This window comes from Eucyclogobius newberryi, unplaced genomic scaffold (genome assembly GCF_026437365.1).
Source record: "Eucyclogobius newberryi isolate DKJ021-1_F unplaced genomic scaffold, fEucNew1.0.hap1 SCAF_15, whole genome shotgun sequence".
Taxonomy (NCBI): Eukaryota; Metazoa; Chordata; class Actinopteri; order Gobiiformes; family Gobiidae; genus Eucyclogobius; species Eucyclogobius newberryi.
In genome coordinates, this window is record NW_027315779.1 from 14,603,733 (window position 1) to 14,622,594 (window position 18,862).

Consider the following 18,862-nt stretch of genomic DNA (forward strand, 5'->3'; position numbering starts at 1 on the left):
GTGTTTAAGTACATAAGATAATTGTCACAGTTTAAATGATGCACACAAAAAAAAATCTAAATAGTAACTAGTCAATTAATGCAGGACACGATTTTGCAATCACAAAATCCTTCAGTTGTGGTTACTGGGCGTGTATAAAACCTGGTATGATGTGCAAAGTAATAATAAACAACCTCATGAAATATTTAGTTTATTTAAACAGCAGGAACAAAGACAATCAGTAGATGTCAGATTCCAGGGCAGTTCATTCGTGTTGAATGTTAATTTGGTCCGTTTAGTTTATTAAAAAATCAGGGACACAGTAAGAAAAAAGAAAAAAGTCAGTCGGGCGTGTAACATAATGATTAACAAAATCCCAATATACATACAAATGAATATTTACATAATGTCCAGAAACACACACTGTTCCTGTCTGTTTACAATAAATATATTACATCTTCGATCAGCAGCTTTTGTAGGAACTAAGACTGATCCTAAAGTCTATTGTTAAATGTACAAGTCAGTTAAATGTAAGTGACGTAGTTCTCGGGGATCAGACCGGTCCTGCCTTTGTACGTAGCCTGAAGCCAGCCAGGCTCCACAGAAGGATAAACTGAAACACAAGCGTACAGGTCAAGTCAACAACCTCCAGGGAAAATATCATGTAAACACACTATGAGCGTAATGTGTTCAAACAAAAGAGACAAGAGTTACGGTGCACAAATAAATATAACATGATTAGCTCTCTCAAAAGACTAAAACATACAGTATACTGGTTTACCGTTTGTGAACAGCGCCCCCTGTGGGAAACTGAGCTCATGGCTGTGCTCTGCCTCACATGAATACAGAGCCTTGGCGTCCCTGAACAGATCGAAATAAACATATATGATAAATCAAACACAATAAATACATTTGAGCAATGTTTGATGCAGAAGTTGACTTACCTTCCTGAAATGTCTAAAGCTGAAGAAAACACAGAACTTTCTCGATGTGGGGCTCGCACCGACAAGCTGCAAAAAAAGTGTACAGGATTTATTTTACTTTGAGCGTCAAATCAATATTGCATGCATCAAGTGAACGTAAGTGCCTAGTGTTTGTCGTTTTAGATCAGCTCTATCTTTGAGGAAAGCTTCAATGACATTTCCGTTCTGACAAAGGGTCCATGTGTGTTTGATCAGAATGAGCAGATGATGATGGAGACTCACAGAGACCCCGGGCTCTGGTATCCGTTGCTGGCGGCTGCAGTGACTTTGTGGCTCAGGTCCGAGGCGCAGCGCATGTGAGACAGTTTACGTGTCACTTCCTGTGGGTCCAGAGACATGAGGCTCTGTACTGAACCATGACAGCTTTTGTAATCTGTGCACACGACAAAAACACATTGTAATAACTACCAGTATAAGACAAATATTTGCACTTGTTCCAAATAAATATTTAAGTAGACAAGCTAATCATTACTCACATGTATTGTTACATTATTGATTGACAATTGCAAATGGGTACCACAGCAGTTTTTTTCCTGACAGTGATGGCACAACAAAAGGTCTATTTTACACACTTTGTATGATCTTCACGGCACGATTAGCACAGGAAGTTCACTTGTGCTAATGGATATGGCTGGATCACTACAAAGAATATAAGGACGTTTTAAACCTTTCAGTTCAAAACAATAAACAAATAAGACAAACAGGAGCACTGTTGAGACCTTTACCTTAGGTCTCGATCAGATGAATAAGTAGATATTTGCAGTTTCACCAATCAAGTAGAAATTTGAGAAGAAAAGTTGAAAAATATGTGGAAAATTACAGAAAGTTGCCAACAGAGTTTTTAAACTGGGATAAAATTGGTAAAATTGTATAATTTGTAAATTCTCCGATGTGTTGTCATGTTATGTGTCTATTGTCTATCAGGTCTAATGGTTTATGTTTTTTTCTGCCTTAGGACAACTGACAAACTTCGGCATATTTATGTTAAAGCTGCTGCTGGGCAAAATGATTAATAAGTCCTAATACAAACAAATAACTGAATAACTTATACTTTATTACTACTGTTATATTTGTGCAGCTCATTGGATTAGGAATTGGAAATAGCTAGTCCAATTTCATGTTGTTTTGCTCCGATACGCACCTTCTGAAATGTGCAGCGACGTGAGAGAGGACGACGCCGAGAGTCGGTATGGAAACAGGGATGAAGAGGAGGACGAGGAAGAAGAGGTTCTGTACGGCCGGGGAATCTGCTGCTGCTGAGACGCTTCATCTGTTACTTTAGCTTCTGCCACAACTGCGAGAGACTGAGAGCTTTTTAAGGAACAGGGAAAAGACACTCTGTGAAAGTCAGGACCCTTTGAAGCGGAGGAGGGCGAGGAGTCTTGGTGGGGCGGGGCGCTTAAGGACGACCTGGACTCTCTCAGCGAGGACAGCGACACAGTGGAGTCACCTTTAGCTGAAAGTGTCCTGTCTGTGCTTGAAACCAGAGAGGACATGGAGGACACTGAGGGCGTCTGCAGCTGGGACAGGCCGAGTTTGGAGGACGTCCAGGAGGAAGAGGACAGGGAGGTCTGAGGAGAGGACTTGGGAGGAGGTGGGTCTGGGTCTTTGGAGTCGTTTTGGGAGCAGGAGGAAACGGCCGGAAGAGACGACTCAGCAGCGGGAGAGGAAGGAGGAGATGTCTGGGATTGTCCGTTTTTCTCTGAGGAGTGAGAGGACAGAGACTCTTGACTGCCCATGGGTGTGGTGCTGGGGCTGCTGCTGAAAGTGTCACCTGAGCAAAGAGACACACCCAGGTCAAAGCCACACCCACATACTCTTTTAGACTAGAACTAGCACTCAAACTACATACTCATTTCTACAGGTATGATCAAAAACCATATGAAGGCGCACTGTGATACTTTTAAACAACATACTTTATTATAAATGACCTGCTGAAAACTATGTTAAGGGCTGAAAATACTTATTCAAAGGACAATATTGTATTCTGATGTTAAAGCCATTCTTATTTAAAGGCGCAGTGGACGATTTTTCGGCGATTTGAGAACGCAGGCGGAAGTGCACATGCGCACTCCCCCGTGCGGACTGATACAACACACACGTGCGTTTGTCTCCCGTAGATTTCCGTCCACTTCTGCGTCAGCTCGAACTGTCTTTCTCCGTCTTCATTTTGCCCCGTACACTGAGGGAACTATATTATGATAGATCCATGCGCTTAGACACGCGGAAACGTGGGGACGAGCCTGACGCGGCTGCAGGTGAGCGGTAGGTGCGTTTTATGATTGATACGTGGCAGGACAAATGATTTATCCACGCCACGAGGAAATATGATAAAAAATTTGCTGAAAAAAAACGTCCATTCCATCTTTAACATAATCAATGCATAATTTGAGTAAACGTTTAACATCAGTTTTAAGAGTTATTGTATCATGAGGTACTAGGCAATACTCAGCCCTATTTTGAATAGTTTTAAAATCATCTGGATCTGAATCAGGACAAGAATAAACACATGGTAATATTACATGCTATTGTCTAAATAAATTCTGTTTTTAATTATAGTGGTATCAAAATTGAGTTTGAAATGTTACTATTGTGACAAGGCTAATAAGAAATGCAACTTAGTATGAACTCTGTACAGTAGGAGTTTTTTTTTTTTTTTCTAAATCTCTCTAGAGAAACTTTAGCTGTTAGAAAAGGCCTTACTGTCGTTGTCTGCCAGGCACAGAGTTGGAGGGTAAAGACGGGCCTTTCTCTTCCCAGATGACAGACAGATGGCTTTGCTCCTGCGAGGAGTCGAGCGAGACGAAGGAGCCTGAGGCAGAGGCGCTGACAGGTCGGGAGGCTCACCAAAGATCTGACAGGGACAGAGTGTCAGTTCATCCGTGGAATAAGCACGCCGAGGCTGTGCCGTTTGGAGGACTTACTTTGACGCAGTTTTCAATGATAATTTCCACCACAATGTTCTGAAACTTGATGTTCATCATAGCGGCCACTGTCTCCTCCTGCGACCTCAACAGCGTGGGACCAAAGATCATGCCCAGGTTCGACACTGTCATCATGTTTTGTCCGCTGTGTGAGGAAACTCTGAAAGGCCCCGGTGCAACGTCAGTCAAAGCCGCACAAACAGACTCACATAACACGTACGCACTGTGAGTTAGTGTCGTACCTGAGGAGGTGCTTTGCTAAAATCTCCAACATATTTCGGTTTTTCTCTGGCAGCTTGTGGACCAGCGCGTGTATCGCTCTCACTCTGTGTTTCTGGTCGTCATACCCTGACAAACAAGCAAGAGATCAGATACGAGCTTGGTCACACGTTTTTGAGAGCTCATGTATAGTGTATGTTATGTGGATAGTCTTATTTCATGCTTTAAAAACGAATGATGCCTTTGAAACGACCAATAAAACAAGAGTACCCAATAACCACTAAATTGATGACATTATTTAACATAAAGGGATCTTACTTGCCGCCTTAATAAAGTCTTTATGCAGCTTATAAGTCAGGAGAGGCTCTGCCAAGCATCTGTAACATAAAAATAAAACATGAGGCTGTATTTCTGAATGCCTTGTTCAAACTAATGCCCCCTTTGCGTCACCTGAAATAATTCTTTAGACCACTCGTGATGGTTTTATTGTCCCAAGCCTCGGCGTCCAACTGCGCGTCTGAGGGAGCCGTGGATGCTGCGGAGGAGTAGAGTCGTAATCATTCATGTGATAGTTAAAGAAAGATTTATTTCAGCTCATTCACTATAAAACAGAGAAGTATCTTACAAAAAACACTGGTCATGAGTCGTTGTACTTTTGAGTTGACTCCTCCAGTTCTGTACAAGCCCAATGTTGTAAGGCCTTCAATCAAAGTGAAAAGAGTATTTTAGACAGAGCCGGTTAAGTATTTACTTGTATAGAAAGTGTACTTCACCTCTTGATTCGACCAACTCAATACACTTTTTTACAAAGTTGAAGCCAGCCTCATTGAGAAATGCTGCACAAGAAAATACATTTCATTTGACTTTGTTTCCTTTTGATGGAGAAAGATTTATTAAAGAAGGTTAAAGCCTTACTCTCCTCCTTTTTGCTGAGCAGAGAAGGTAGAGTGTAGATCTAAGAGTAGAGAAGAACTTGTTAAGATGGTAATGGCACCAAAATAGTAAAATAATTTGATGCTGGTACCGGCTCTTTCCCATCCATTGCTTCCATCCAGAGGCGTCTGTTTGCTTCAGAAAGTGCTTGTAGCGTAATAACACCATGTCTAGAAATAAAACCAACAGTTAATTACGTCTACTCTAGACAAAATGTACATTAACATATCCATGTGTTTCCAACCTCTCCACCACTTCAATGTCAAAACAGAAGCGCTTGTCGATAGAATCTGTTTTTCTTCTCACACATGAGCGTAGCTTGAACATCTCTGGAGCCCCGTTCACCACACCGTTCTGTAACGCACATACACAGGAAGTGAACATTAAGCATTTAAAATGATTATCATATTGTGTGATTGTAGTAAGGGCTTGTGATGAAGAACCTGTCTGTTTGCTGGTCGGGCGTCTGGGCTGCTCATGGTGAATATTTTGGAGCTTCTCTCATAAGTGCAGTAGTACCTCGTCCACACACTGCCAAGTGGACCTTTAGCACAAAAAAGGAGAAGTTCTAAGCAGCCAAATGTAATTAGACCATGTAATTAGTCTTGTTAATTAGCGTGTCTGACGTTTTTCTTGTATGTACAGGTATCCCTCCATAGTGAAGGGACTGGGCGCCTTGAAGTCTTCCTCTGCAGACCTGATCCTCTTCATCAGCCTCTCCACCTCTGCGCGAGTGCTTTCAAAGTTGTTCCGGGCCTAAACATTAAGACATCTTAACTCTATTTGATAAGAATCAACAGAACAGATGAACAGATGAAAAATAGTTGTCTTACATTCTGCAGGTTGAACTGCAGTTGCTGCTTGTAGGGGTCAAACTCACTGGCCAGTTCATAGCCCTCATGGTAAAAGGTGAACAATCCCTGAAGGAAGGCCAACAGCTGACGAGCAAAGACACAGCAATGTATCCAAGTAACCAGCAATGTATCCGAGTAACCAGCAATGTATCCGAGTAACCAGCAATGTATCCAAGTAACCAGCTCGAATCAACACGTCAATAAAAACACACAAACAACTGAATTCCTGATTTCCACTATCATCTTTACCAAGAGCAACTTTCTCTCTGCCCCTGCTCTCTCTCTCTCTCTGCCCCTGCTCTCTCTCTCTCTCTGTCCCTCTCTCGCTCTCTGCCCCCCGTCTCTCACTCTCTCTGCCACCCCCCTCTATCTCTCTGCCCCTGCTCTCTCTCTCTCTGCCGCCCCCCTCTCTCTCTGCCACCCCCCTCTCTCTCTGCCACCCCCCTCTATCTCTCTGCCCCTGCTCTCTCTCTGCCACCCCCCTCTCTCTCTCTGCCCCTGCTCTCTCTCTGCCACCCCCCTCTATCTCTCTGCCCCTGCTCTCTCTCTCGCTCTCTCTGCCCCGTCTCGCTCTCTGCCCCTCTCTCTCTCTCGCCCCTGCTCGCTCTCTCTCTGTCCCTCTCTATCCCTGCCCCCGGCCCCTCTCTCTCTCTCTCTCTCTCTCTCTCTCTCTCTCACCCTTGCTCTCTATCTCTCCCTCTGCCCTCCTCTCGCTCTCTGCCTCTCTCGCTCTCTTTCTCTCTCTTGCCCCTGCTCTCTATCTCTCTCTCTCTGCCCCTGCTCTCTTTCCCTGCCCCCGGCCCCTCTCGCTCCCTGCCCCCGGCCCCTCTCTCTCTCTGCCCCTCCTCTCTCTCCCTCTCCCTCATGCTGGTGGGATCTCTGAGCAGGAAGAGCCACTACAGAAACAGGAAGTGGGCTTTCCTGATATGTATAATTAAAATAGTTTTATCACTAGAGTGTAATCTGTATTTTGCAGAAGCTGGTGAGGCAGCATTTGTGAGATCAAGTCTGAACATGCTGCGTCATTACTGTCCCCGCTGCAAATATCATTTAAAAGTCAAATCATTGTTTACACCCTGCTCACTCGCTCCTGGAGTGACAACAGAACACTTCACTTCTGCTACATGTGTTACACAGTTATGATGTTTCCACTCACCGGTTCAACAAACTCAAACTTCTTCCTCTCCTGGACCTCTTGGATTTTGAAGACATACTGCAGCGATGCATCATAAAATATCTGCCTGTCTTTGCTCATCTGTGAATCAGCCTACAATCAAGGAAAAAAACAAATGTCTTTATTTTTGCTCATTTAGAACAATTTCAATGAATGTTTAATAGTTTACCTCATGTAGCTGTGATTCTTTCTTTTTAGATGAGAGACTCAAGTGCTTTTCTAAAACAGAGTAGTATCTCTCTGTCTCCTTGTCGAACTGTTTCTTTCCCTCCTGTGGGACAAGGGGAAAATATCATATTTCAAGACATCCATTTTTCTTTTAATGTGACTGGAACTCAAGTTACATATAGGTATAATATAATATTGTATTGTTAATACAAACATTTCAAACATTGTGAAACTAAGGCAATAGCCACTTCAAAAATAATCATAGTCTATTCAATACATGTAATTATATATTTGTTCTGATATAGACCAGCGTAAAACCTTTAAGTTCATTTTCAGTATTGGTAGTTGTTCAAATGGGTAATGGCTAATTTTAGCAATTACCATCAATCATCTGGATCTGGTTAAATCTTGTATGAACATCAAATGAAATACTTTATTGTTTTATGTGTCAAAAAAACAATCTACGGTTTATTTGTATTAAACACATTCTTGGGCAGTTTCTTGCTTGATTAGTAATGATTAGCAACTAGGGTTGGGGAACAGGGGTCAGTTTATGTTTATTTAGATGTACACAGAAGATAAGGGGCTAATAACACGCCTAAGAGTCTAAATATTTATAAAAACAGCTGCAGCCTGAGCTCCACAGCAGCTTTGCACATCACCATCACATTCTGCACGTCTCCTCAGTCATCACGGGGCAATTTCACTCTCTACGTTATTACTTCCCACTTCTATTTTTGTAACCTTTACGTCTCGCATGACTCCTGCTATCTCTGCCTCTGGATTTATGTCCAAAAGTAGAGCAAAAAAGGAGATGGAGGGATTTTGAGACTTGCCACAGCTGCTGAAACAAGACACCAGTCATTTTGTGTTTACACTGCCTCTGTGAGTCCAGTTATCTGTCTGTCTGTAGCTTCTGTCTTCCCATTCCCATGACCTTGCTACGCACACTGCAATGTGAACTATATCTTTGCAGAAAACACCCCATGGTCAATTCAACTATTACCTTCAGATCTCGTTAACAGTAGCTTCACACAGCAAATATAATCATCACCGCAAACTACCTTGACCGCTCCAATCTGCTCCTTTCGAAACCTCTCGAGTGGCGAAATCAACACGTCGTCTGCATTTTGAATCTGGAAATGGAAAGAAAGATGTGTAAGTGTGACATACATTTAACAGAAGAGGCAGAAAATGTTGAATTAAACCAGTTGTTGTAGGGCTGACGTTCACATAAAGCTTTTTACTCCCTCTATTGAAGATAATGCCTTAGCCTTTAGTCACCTGTCAAGTCCAAAAGCAGCCAGTGCAGTTTACTAATGAAAACTGCAGCTGCTCTGAATTGCTTAAGCAGTAGCAGAGGATTTAACTGAATATTTCTAATGACGCACACGACTCCAGGCCTTTCAAAACTAACTGAGCCTGGGTTTTAAAAGCTGCATTTTAGCCATTGTATTTGATCAATGTATTCACATAGAAGCCAAAAAGACTGGAGCTAAGGCAATGAAGTAAGTGGTTTCAACATAAAAGCTTATAGACTTTAATGCATTATTGGTTTAACAATGCAGCAGTTTGTTTGGCATTAGGTTAAAAATAGCACATGTGCGTCACCATCAAATTTACAGAAAGTATCCAGCATTTCCCAAACAGCAATTTTATTACAGCTGACAGCAAGTATGAGAAACACGCAGAGGATGTTGAGTTAAGCTATTAGAAACGTATCAAGCCCCTTTTGTTTGTCCTACAGGATCATTGACCTCTTTAACTTAAGCTGTAGAAAAGTGTCACACCTTTCTTTGGTAATTCATTTAAACATTAATTCCATTTTGAACTTATTTTAAAGGGTTACAATTCCTGGGCAACAGAAACCTAATCCAAATCGACTGAAGTGCATATGAGAGGCCAATTAGGGGGAAATGCTCTTTAACTCAATAATGACAACGTTATAAGGTGTTGAGACAAAAATGCCCTACTTCAACTGGAAAAGAGGAAAAACACATACAGGGAGCCCTTTATGGACTTTCCCAGGCAGTCAGGGCTCGCCGTCTCACAAGGGAAACAGCAGAATGGGTTCCACATGGTTCTTCTGTAACCAGACCATGCACAGCGCACACACCGACACACCGAGTAATGTATATATGTGGTGCAGACGACTGGGCCAGACTCTGGTTACTCCCACACAAATGTCTACACTGAAGGGGCTTTCAGTCCAGAGGCATTTTCCCCCGATTCACCATGGTGCACTCCAATCCGCTGCTGGCATGTGGCTTTTCCTCCAAAAAGTGTGAATCAGAGCGGTGGGAAAACCAAAGTCGGATTTGAGAAATGAGTGTTGCATTCATAAGAGATTTTGGCCAAGAATGATTACTTTAAATAAAAAAAAACAGGGAAAAGTGCACTATGTAACTTTTTTGGTCAAATTTCTGCCATCAGCTTGTCTCCATGGAAATATTATTGCTTTGCGTGAATGAAGTTCCACAGTAAGGTATTATTGATTTACACATGAGTGGCTCTCCTAAATCTCCATTAGTGTTGTGTTAAACTAGATTTTGATACTATGGAATAGGCCCGATACACAATACTAATTTCAATGCCACATGAATGATCAAAAAGCCCCTTTTAAGACAAAATTATGTAATTTTCAACACTAACTCATTTTTTTGTATCGATACTTGATCAAATGACTGACTTCGATACTCGAAATAGTATCAATTAGTATTCTCTGTTGACGCTAATCTTCATGCAGACACCAGGCCAATTTATTAGTCGGATCAGTGGAAAGGCAACAATTACTTTTCAGTCTACGGCCTTACATGGAGCATTTCATTAAAAGCATTTCATGACATCGCTATGGAGACAAACAGATGGTATAAATTCCAGAAAAGTTACACAGTGCACCTTTATCTCCCCCATATTATCTCCCTTTCATTTTACACATTGGTAGTTATATTCAAAATAAAATGATTACCAGGCGTTTTCTCTCCTCTTCTACCGTGCTCAGGAGCTGGGAAAACTCCTTCAAGGATTGAGCTGTAATCATAATAAAATAAATACATGGTATAGTCAGAATGAAACAGTTAACTTCAGAGGACATTTGGACACACTGAGGGGCCTCACCTATATTCATTTCATCGTCTGTCTCAGCATCTCCGATACACTCGAACTGAAACTCCTGCAGAGACTGGGAGAACCGCTGCACGGCCAGAGACAGCGCTGAGGGGGAGAAGATATTATTAACACGACCTGTGATGTGTCCTTTTAAAAACATCTGGTAACTATCGGTACAGTCACTACAGCACTTAACCCCCACAGGCTGAAGGCTGATTCCTGCTTTTCAGTAGAGCAGTTTACAGTTCAGAACGGATTCAGGAGGGTTTTTGTTTCCCCCCCGGAAGAATAAAAACAAAACACAAAACCAACAGAACCCACCAGAGAGCAACAAAAAAAAAAAAAAGAATCACGGCACAATTGAATTAAAATGAAAGTCCCATTTGGTCCAAAGTCGGTCAAATTCGTACGTTTCCAAATAAGGTCTGAATGTATTTATCTGATGTCTGTTACGCTGTCAGTCCAGTCCTTGTTCGTAGGTGAGATGTGTCAGCCATGGCCTTTTTTCCCAGTGCCAAAAGTACGTTCCAAAGGTATCCATTTATTGTGTTCATGGCAGGAGTTTTGAGGCCCAAGTACATAATTCTAAAATTAAGTGGCAATGTCAAAAACAGTCGCAGCGCTTTATTCATTTCAGTCCAATATTTCTGAGTAGCAGGACAGTCCCAGAACACGTGATAGTGGTGTGTCACTATCACGTGTATCACGTGTTCTGGGACTGATACTTTGACATGATACTTTGTGGTCCTCCACTGGGATGTACACACATTTTCCCACTCTTTGTCTGTCAAAACAAGGTTACCCTTTCCCTCATTTGGTTTTATATTAGAAGGGTAGATATTGCTCACCTTGAAAGTTCTGATTTATAAACCTTGATAGAAATTTCTGTCAGAGGGTTATAATGTTCAGTACAGTAGTAATTTGTGTGTTATAATAACTCCTTATTTGTAAATACCTATAAAAGTCCTGTTTCTCCAAGCCAAATGATTCTTTTAACATATCAAAGCTTTTCATGTGATTATCTTTTACAATCTGGTAAAACACCTTTATTGCTTTTGTAATCCAGACCTTGAATCTCTGGTCAGTTCTATTTGGTCCAAAACCTTGGTCATTAGCCAACCAGTTTAACTTTTTTTTTGTTTAGGTTGTTTGTTTCTAGCTCCTTCCATGTTGTAAGTACAGATTTTACCCAGGGATTCTTAAATTCCTACAAATGCCTGTACAGGAACCCCCGGCACATCATTAATCTCAATATTTTTCCATTGAGCTTCATATTCTGGATCACACCAGTTATTTGAGCTTAAATAAAGTAATTTTTTCGTCAAGGCAAACCCCAATTTCCATTTCCTTTTGATAGTTGTAGAGTTTTGAATTGGATACAAGGTTTCTTGCCTTGCCATACAAATCTTGAAACAGAACAAAACTCACCAAACAGCCGGTTGAGGATTGAAATCAGGAGAGTCTAGAATGGATAGAGAAATCTGAGCAAAACATTCTTTTTATAGTTCCAGTCCTTAAACTTAAACTTAAGTATGGGATCAGAGTCCATTTTTCAAGATCTTTCTTTATAGTGGAGACAAGAGGAGTGTAAATTAACTCAAGGGACACTATAAATTGTTTCCACTTGTCTTATATATTGGGCCAAATATATGTATAATGTAATGGCGCTATCAATGGTCTGTTGTTGAGATGGATAGCAGCCGCTCTGGTTTTGGTTACAGCAGCAATGACAAATCAGTAAAGCAGCCAACCTCAATTTTGGGCAAGTTTTGAGTAAAAATAATCAAATTACTATTAGATTGGCAATATATGTAAGAGTGGCATTCTGCTCAGTGTGTACAGTGTAAACCTGTCCAGGAGCCCTAATGAGGTTTCTGGGATCCAAAGAAAGAAAGAGAGAAAGATATGACCTGATGATGGGTATTTTCTGAAACATAATCTACTATGGGGGGTTGGACATTTCAGACATTTACTTGCACTTTCCTATGAATAAACTCTGTGCTGTGTGTTTTAGAGTCTGTATAGTCAAACATTACGATTATCAAAATATTACATTAATTTTTTTTAGAGTTTGCTAGTTTATTAATCATTATCATTATTATGATCCTTATGATATCTTTGTGTCAAAACTACACTTCATGTAGCACTAGCCCTTATAACATGGTTATTACCAAAGGCCATTAAGGATCATAATTCATACAAAAAGTCTTCATTCATTTTCTACCCCTTGTTCCCATTAAAGGCGCAATGGACGATTTTTCGGCGATTTGAGAACGCAGTCGGAAGTGTGCATGCGCACTCCCCCGTGCGGACTGATACAACACACACGTGCGTTTGTTTATTAGCGCGACGGAGCGCATCGCATCTCTCGTCTCCCGTAGATTTCTGTCCACTTCTGCGTCAGCTCGAACTGTCTTTCTCCGTCTTCATTTTGCCCCGTACACTGAGGGAACTATATTATGATAGATCCATGCGCTTAGGCACGCGGAAACGTGGGGACGAACCGCACGCGGCTGCAGGTGAGCGATAGGTGCGTTTTATGATTGATACGTGGCAGGACAAATGATTTATCCACGCCACGAGGAAATATGATAAAAAAATTGCTGAAAAAAATGGTCCATTCCACCTTTAACAAGATAAAACGTCTTAACGTCATTGAAGTGTTTGTGAATGTTAAAATGGTACAAAGCTTGGCAGACTGGTTAATACGGCTGGTAATTCATTTAAATAGTATGCATTTTATATATAACTAGTTTTCTTTCTAGTTTTATTAGCTGTAACAAAAAGAAAGGGTAATGTTTTGATAGTCATGTCTGTGAACTTTAGTACTGCTATTTTGAGGCCGTATAAACACACTAAATTTGGATGAAAAACTTTTTATTCTGGGAGTTGAGTGTCTGAAAAGCACATGGGTGCAGCTGGTGTGAATGAAAAGGTCTTTGTTAATGTCTCAAACATCATCGTCCTAAAAAGAAAGTGTGATTTATATTAGTGTGTACCTCACGAGGCCAAGCAGCTGGACAGCGTTAATGACTCTTATAAAACTGTTTTGTATTTTTTTTACTGCATAAATGGTTTGTTTATGTGCTGTGTTTGTAAAGAGAGACACCTCAGACATGAATTCTACCAACTATTAAGACTCAAATGCCAAAACAGTGACGTGAGGGCATAATAAGTGTATAAACATGGGCGCTATGCCCTTTCATGGTGGTACTGTTAGTCATGTCGGCCTGTCCACAAAACATTTATATATTCAAGCTGGGTCTGAATTAAGACTCAACAAATAATACTAAGAAATGAAAGGAATGTACTAATGATTATTTTAGCAGTCGAATAGTCAGCGATAATTTGTTAATATTAATAATGTTAATGTTCAATTACCATAGTCAAATAATCAAACGATTATTTCTATACTACATAAATACATTATACATTATAAAAATACATTATATTAAAAAAAGTTTAAAATATGGTGACTGAAGGCTTCTAGATATGAATCTAGAAGTTTATAATAGCTTTATATTCCACAGGAATTGTAATACAAGTTATCTATTCTTTGCTGTTTACTTCTGTACCTACTTTGTGTTGCGACACTGGAATTTCCCCATTGTGGGACAAATAAAGGCTTATCTTATGTTGTACAAGAAAAATAACATGAAACAAGGTTGTAATAAAGGAAAGTAGGCTGCATTAGTAATGCATTGCTGTGCCTGGGCAACCTTTGAAATACTTACAAGAATTTATGACTATAGCGTTGTAATAGTTCTGTGCTGGGCAAAGTGCCAGAGTTGATTCAGAACAAAAGCGTATAAAAGGGGGTTATCGTGTCTGTGGTCTGTATAAGAGGAACTTTGTCCACACTTAATAAGAGGTGTTGCTCTTTTGTCATAATTAGGACTTTTACATAAACGTATCATTGTAGTGTTTCTAGGTCATTCATTGATGATTAAGGGGTGTTGTTCTTAGGGCTCATGTGCTATTTATTTGTGCAAAAATAGTACCTCTGGCCTGCTATTTACTATTAATAAAGAACTCTACTTGTTTCCGTGGAGATCATTGCTTTGCCTAGAATATCCCACAGTATGGCATTCGTAAACGTATCGATTTTCTCCATGGAGACAAGCAGCTCTGTGGAGAGGCGATCCTGACGCACTGAATGTATTTCAAGGTATTTTCGAGCGATACAAACAAATACGTCATACAACACGTTCAATGCCGCACAGTGGAAACACCAGAAAAGTTACACAGTGCACCTTTAACACGAAGAACAGCGGCTAACAGTGCGTGTCCGAACCCAAAGCCCGTTATTATAGGCTGATCACAACCAGCTGTGGCCTTGCACTGCTCTTTTATGCAAATGTGCACACGTATTATCGATAACACTCACCTCTAAGTGCGGAGATGAGCATGTTGCCATCTTTGATCAGGTCCTTTATGAAGCGGTTGGTCCTGTCCAGCTCCACTTCATGGCACTGCAGCCTTTCTCTGAACTCCGGACTGTCCAGGAAAGAGTCGCTGAACTCCAACGTGGGTAGACCCATCGGTAAATAACGCACAGGCTTATTCTGAACTAGTCTCAAAAGAGTGGTGAGAGTGAGTGGACCTCGTTTCGCTGTGCTCTGGGAAAAGTGGCCAGCTCGTTTTCATGCCTTTTACTTTTTCTTTTTTTTTTCTTCCCCCCTTCTGAACTTCCGGACACTGGAAACAGCAGCAGCGCTTCTTACAAAAGGTTTAAAAGTTCTATTGTGGTTCTCTATAGCTATTTTCGAAGACTTACGGAGCAAATGTAGCAGACGTTGTCCTTCCGATTGTTGTTGCGACTGTGGAAAGTCTTAAGTTGTCATAAGAACGTGTGAGGAAGGCGCGGGTTTGCGGGAATCAAAGCCGTGTACGTCGCACTGAAGCTAGCCGCTCACGACTCAGGTTACTATGGGGACGGGAGACTCCTGCTGGCGCGATCCAAATTTAGCACAAAAGGCAAATTCACCAGCTGTAAACACACAAAAATGTCTGAAGTGATCAAACCACACAAATATTACATCTGGGGTTGGTGTGTGTTTATATGCACGAGGGAAATCTGATCACCAAACACACCTAGTGACACATGTCAATTTATCAATGGATTTGTTTGAATAACTTTTGTATTTCGAGGACAATGCATCATAAAATAACTCTTTCAGTGTTTATTTTGTCACATTAGTTTTTAGTTTTTTTTTACATTTTTGCATAATTTTATAGTTGTGAACAATCAGATAAAACTCAGATTACACATCGGATGTAGGCCTAACTTTGTGCATAACCTTTCGATAATCTGATAACTCCAGAAATCAGATAATGATCAGATTTTTGGTGTGCAGCTGTGCATGTTAAATTTAACTTTGTCAAAAATAAAGGATGGATTGGGAATATGGTTTGCTGAATATAACATAAGATAAGATAAGATAATCCTTTATTGTCCATATCCCTTTTAATATAAAATACATTGTTACTCATTTTCAATTATTCTGTATGTATTTTACAAACCAATATACTTTTACATTGTAATCTGTTAGCTGTGTGTATTTAATTGCATTAGGCTGCATATTTTTATAAAGTTGATTGGCAAATATGGAGATTGGCAAATATGGAGCACATAGGACATTCAATTTCAATTATCAACTATTATGATTCCGGATTATTTTTCACATGGTTAACTGACTGTCAAACACACCTCTGCTGCATCTGGGACAATTCCAACCTTAACATGGGTGAATAAGTCAAAACAAAAATATTGAAACAATTTCCCAGTTTAAAATTCTGTGCTGAAACTGAACAAGCCAAAACATGCTCTATGCTGCAAAAGATATATTGCTGGGGAAATGCCAGAGGAGGCACAGTATCTGAGAGCAGGACAAATGCTCCGGGGTAACCACAGCACAAGAGAAAGTATTTTGTGTGATTTGTGACTAGTCACACTTCAAATTATTTTTACCAAAGCATCACAATTCCAGAAATAGGAACGCTTAAGAAGGTAAATTAGGTTGCTCTGATTAAGGTGCTTTTTTGTCTTCTAAAACAACATTTTGAGTGCTCAGTCGGTGGTCCAGTTGTTTTATTGTCCCAGACAGTGACGACTGTAACTACGACATCTGTCACTAACAAAAGAAGACTGAAACTCTATGGCAACAGTCATAAACATGCTGACTATATCTTAGTACACACAGCCTATACAACAATGGAGACAGATCGCTGCAGAGCTGCTTTCTATACACGCAGGTAAAATGGAATTTTATCAAGATTCGTCAATGTGTTTTTATGCAGGGACTAGAATTTGAATATATCAGATTAAAATCAATTTGGTTAAGGGAAAGTTAGAGAAAATTAAGAATATAAAGTATATGACAGGTTAGACTACAAATTTCACTCAAATGTAGTGAACATAATAATATTTCAGATTTTACTAAAACATTTTGCTTATTTGTCCCCTATTTGACCATTTTTGTAAAGTTTTTTAAAGACATGAGCAGCTAGAGGTAATTCCACAACTGTTACCTAGCAACCAAAAACAAGAGCCAAAAAACATATCCAATAGTTACGATTTGACAAACAATAATGGCAAATAACACCATTATTTTGTTGAATGATTTTTTAAACTGTCATCCATCCATCCATCCATCCATTTTCTACCGCTTGTTCCCTTTCGAGGTCGCGGGTGACTGGAGCCTATCCCAGTGACTTCGGGCCTTAGGCGGGGTACTCCCTGGACAGTGGCCAACTCGTCGCAGGGCGACAAGTTTAAACTGTCAATTAAGTGTAAATTGTCTCTGTGTTTTCAATGGCACGTCGCCTTTTGCTGACATAGGGATTCTGTTTTAGAACTCAGCTCTACTTCTTGTAATTTTGACCTTATATTTTTCAATATTTCTTCACAAACTACAACTTATGACGGAAATAAAACTATGATACGACTATGATATCATATAACTATGATAAATATTTACCACAGGTGCTATGCTACCAAACTAAGTCATAAATACTTAAAACCAGGAGAACCTGTCATATAGACTTTAATTCACTTTCAAGAAAGCGCATTGAACTTGGAAATTAAGTAAATCAATGAGAGTGAAAGTATATGTAGCTACTTTGTAATCATGTTTAATTCTGGGTTGACTTAATACTTGTAGGTCTTGCATAATAAATTTCACCCTGGAGAGAGAGGCTGGTGGTGGTAGATATGGGGAGAGAGGATGATGAGGACAATGTGAGGGATGCAGAGGAGGAGGAGGGGAGGTGGTGGTAGATATGGGGAGAGAGGATGATGAGGACGATGTGAGGGATGCAGAGGAGGAGGAGAGGAGGTGGTGGTAGATATGGGGAGAGAGGATGATGAGGACGATGTGAGGGATGCAGAGGAGGAGGAGGAGGGGAGGTGGTGGTAGATAATATGGGGAGAGAGGATCATGAGGACGATGTGAGGGATGCAGAGGAGGAGGAGGGGAGGTGGTGGTAGATATGGGGAGAGAGGATGATGAGGACGATGTGAGGGATGCAGAGGAGGAGAGGTGGTGGTAGATATGGGGAGAGAGGAGGATGAGGACAATGTGAGGGATGCAGAGGAGGAGGAGAGGTGGTGGTAGATATGGGGAGAGAGGAGGATGAGGACGATGTGAGGGATGCAGAGGAGGAGGGGAGGTGGTGGCAGATATTGGGAGAGAGGATGATGAGGACGATGTGACCGATGCAGAGGAGGAGAAGGAGGGGAGGTGGTGGGTCACAACACAGTCTGACGCGGTCGAGCCAACTGCATGAGGGTTTAAATGGGGCAGGCTGTACACTGATTGGGTGCAGAGGAGGTGCGCCGTGCCATTGGGAGGAGTAACTTGGGTGCGTTGACTGAGGTTGGAGAGCGGGTGGCCCTGGTGTAGCAGTGGACGTAGATTGGGTGGAGTTAGGTCTTCCTGGGCTGGATTTACGCAGGATTCATTACTTCACAGTTGTTGGTTCTTACAATACTAGAACATTTTTTCTACACAAAATGTATCCAGAGGGTTAACATTGATGCCACTGAACCAAGATCAACGTCTAGATACAAGGGATAAAATCATCCTTGAAAATTCCAAATTAAGACCATACCATCCACATGAGCTTTTGCTGCAGCAGGTTCGGCCCTACAGAGGAGAGCCCCCAGCAGTCGCAGGTAAGTGCCAGAATTAACGTTTGTAAATAATAGAAACATTTATAACAATGCTTTTCTATAGGATTTCTTCTTTATCCAGACCACCCTACCAAGATGGAAACTACAGCACAGGAGGCGTTCAGCTTTAGGCCAATGCCATTACAGGACAAAGGCAAGGGTCCATTTGACTCGTCCAACTTCATGTGTAGTTATATTATTTATGCTCCAGAAAAAAAAACAATGTGAATTTACCCATTTCCTTTAAAAAAAAAAAAGTGTTTTTCCGTGATTTTTATATAGGAGTATGTACATTATGTTGTAATGTAATATTGTCCTTGGCACTAACTCAAAAGAAATTAAATCAA

At 40.9% G+C, this 18,862-nt stretch overlaps 1 protein-coding gene across 1 annotated transcript; it reads right to left on the reverse strand.

Annotated features, from left to right (window-relative positions):
• Positions 1–174: 174 nt before the first annotated feature.
• Positions 175–15,186, reverse strand: arhgap42a (Rho GTPase activating protein 42a). Its single transcript, XM_072446140.1, has 24 exons — positions 14,730–15,186; positions 10,352–10,447; positions 10,203–10,264; positions 8,299–8,370; positions 7,236–7,337; positions 7,049–7,159; positions 5,872–5,976; positions 5,665–5,794; positions 5,482–5,582; positions 5,283–5,392; positions 5,130–5,208; positions 5,021–5,060; positions 4,879–4,941; positions 4,731–4,805; positions 4,556–4,640; positions 4,424–4,482; positions 4,129–4,234; positions 3,887–4,046; positions 3,666–3,816; positions 2,104–2,736; positions 1,185–1,335; positions 924–989; positions 761–840; positions 175–592 (listed from the first exon to the last, which is right to left on the reverse strand). The coding sequence occupies exons 1-24, from the start codon at positions 14,881–14,883 to the stop codon at positions 504–506; spliced, it is 2,880 nt and encodes a 959-aa protein (XP_072302241.1). The 5' UTR covers positions 14,884–15,186; the 3' UTR covers positions 175–503.
• Between the last annotated feature and the right edge of the window lie 3,676 nt (positions 15,187–18,862).

Excerpts from the sequence above, each read along its gene's own strand:
- arhgap42a (XM_072446140.1), bottom strand. The coding sequence starts at position 14,883 with ATGGGTCTACCCACGTTGGAGTTCAGCGACTCTTTCCTGGACAGTCCG. Across the intron at positions 4,047-4,128 it reads TTAGCAAAGCACCTCCTCAG|AGTTTCCTCACACAGCGGAC; the intron begins GTACGACACTAA and ends GGGGCCTTTCAG. Across the intron at positions 3,817-3,886 it reads TCATTGAAAACTGCGTCAAA|ATCTTTGGTGAGCCTCCCGA; the intron begins GTAAGTCCTCCA and ends TGTCCCTGTCAG.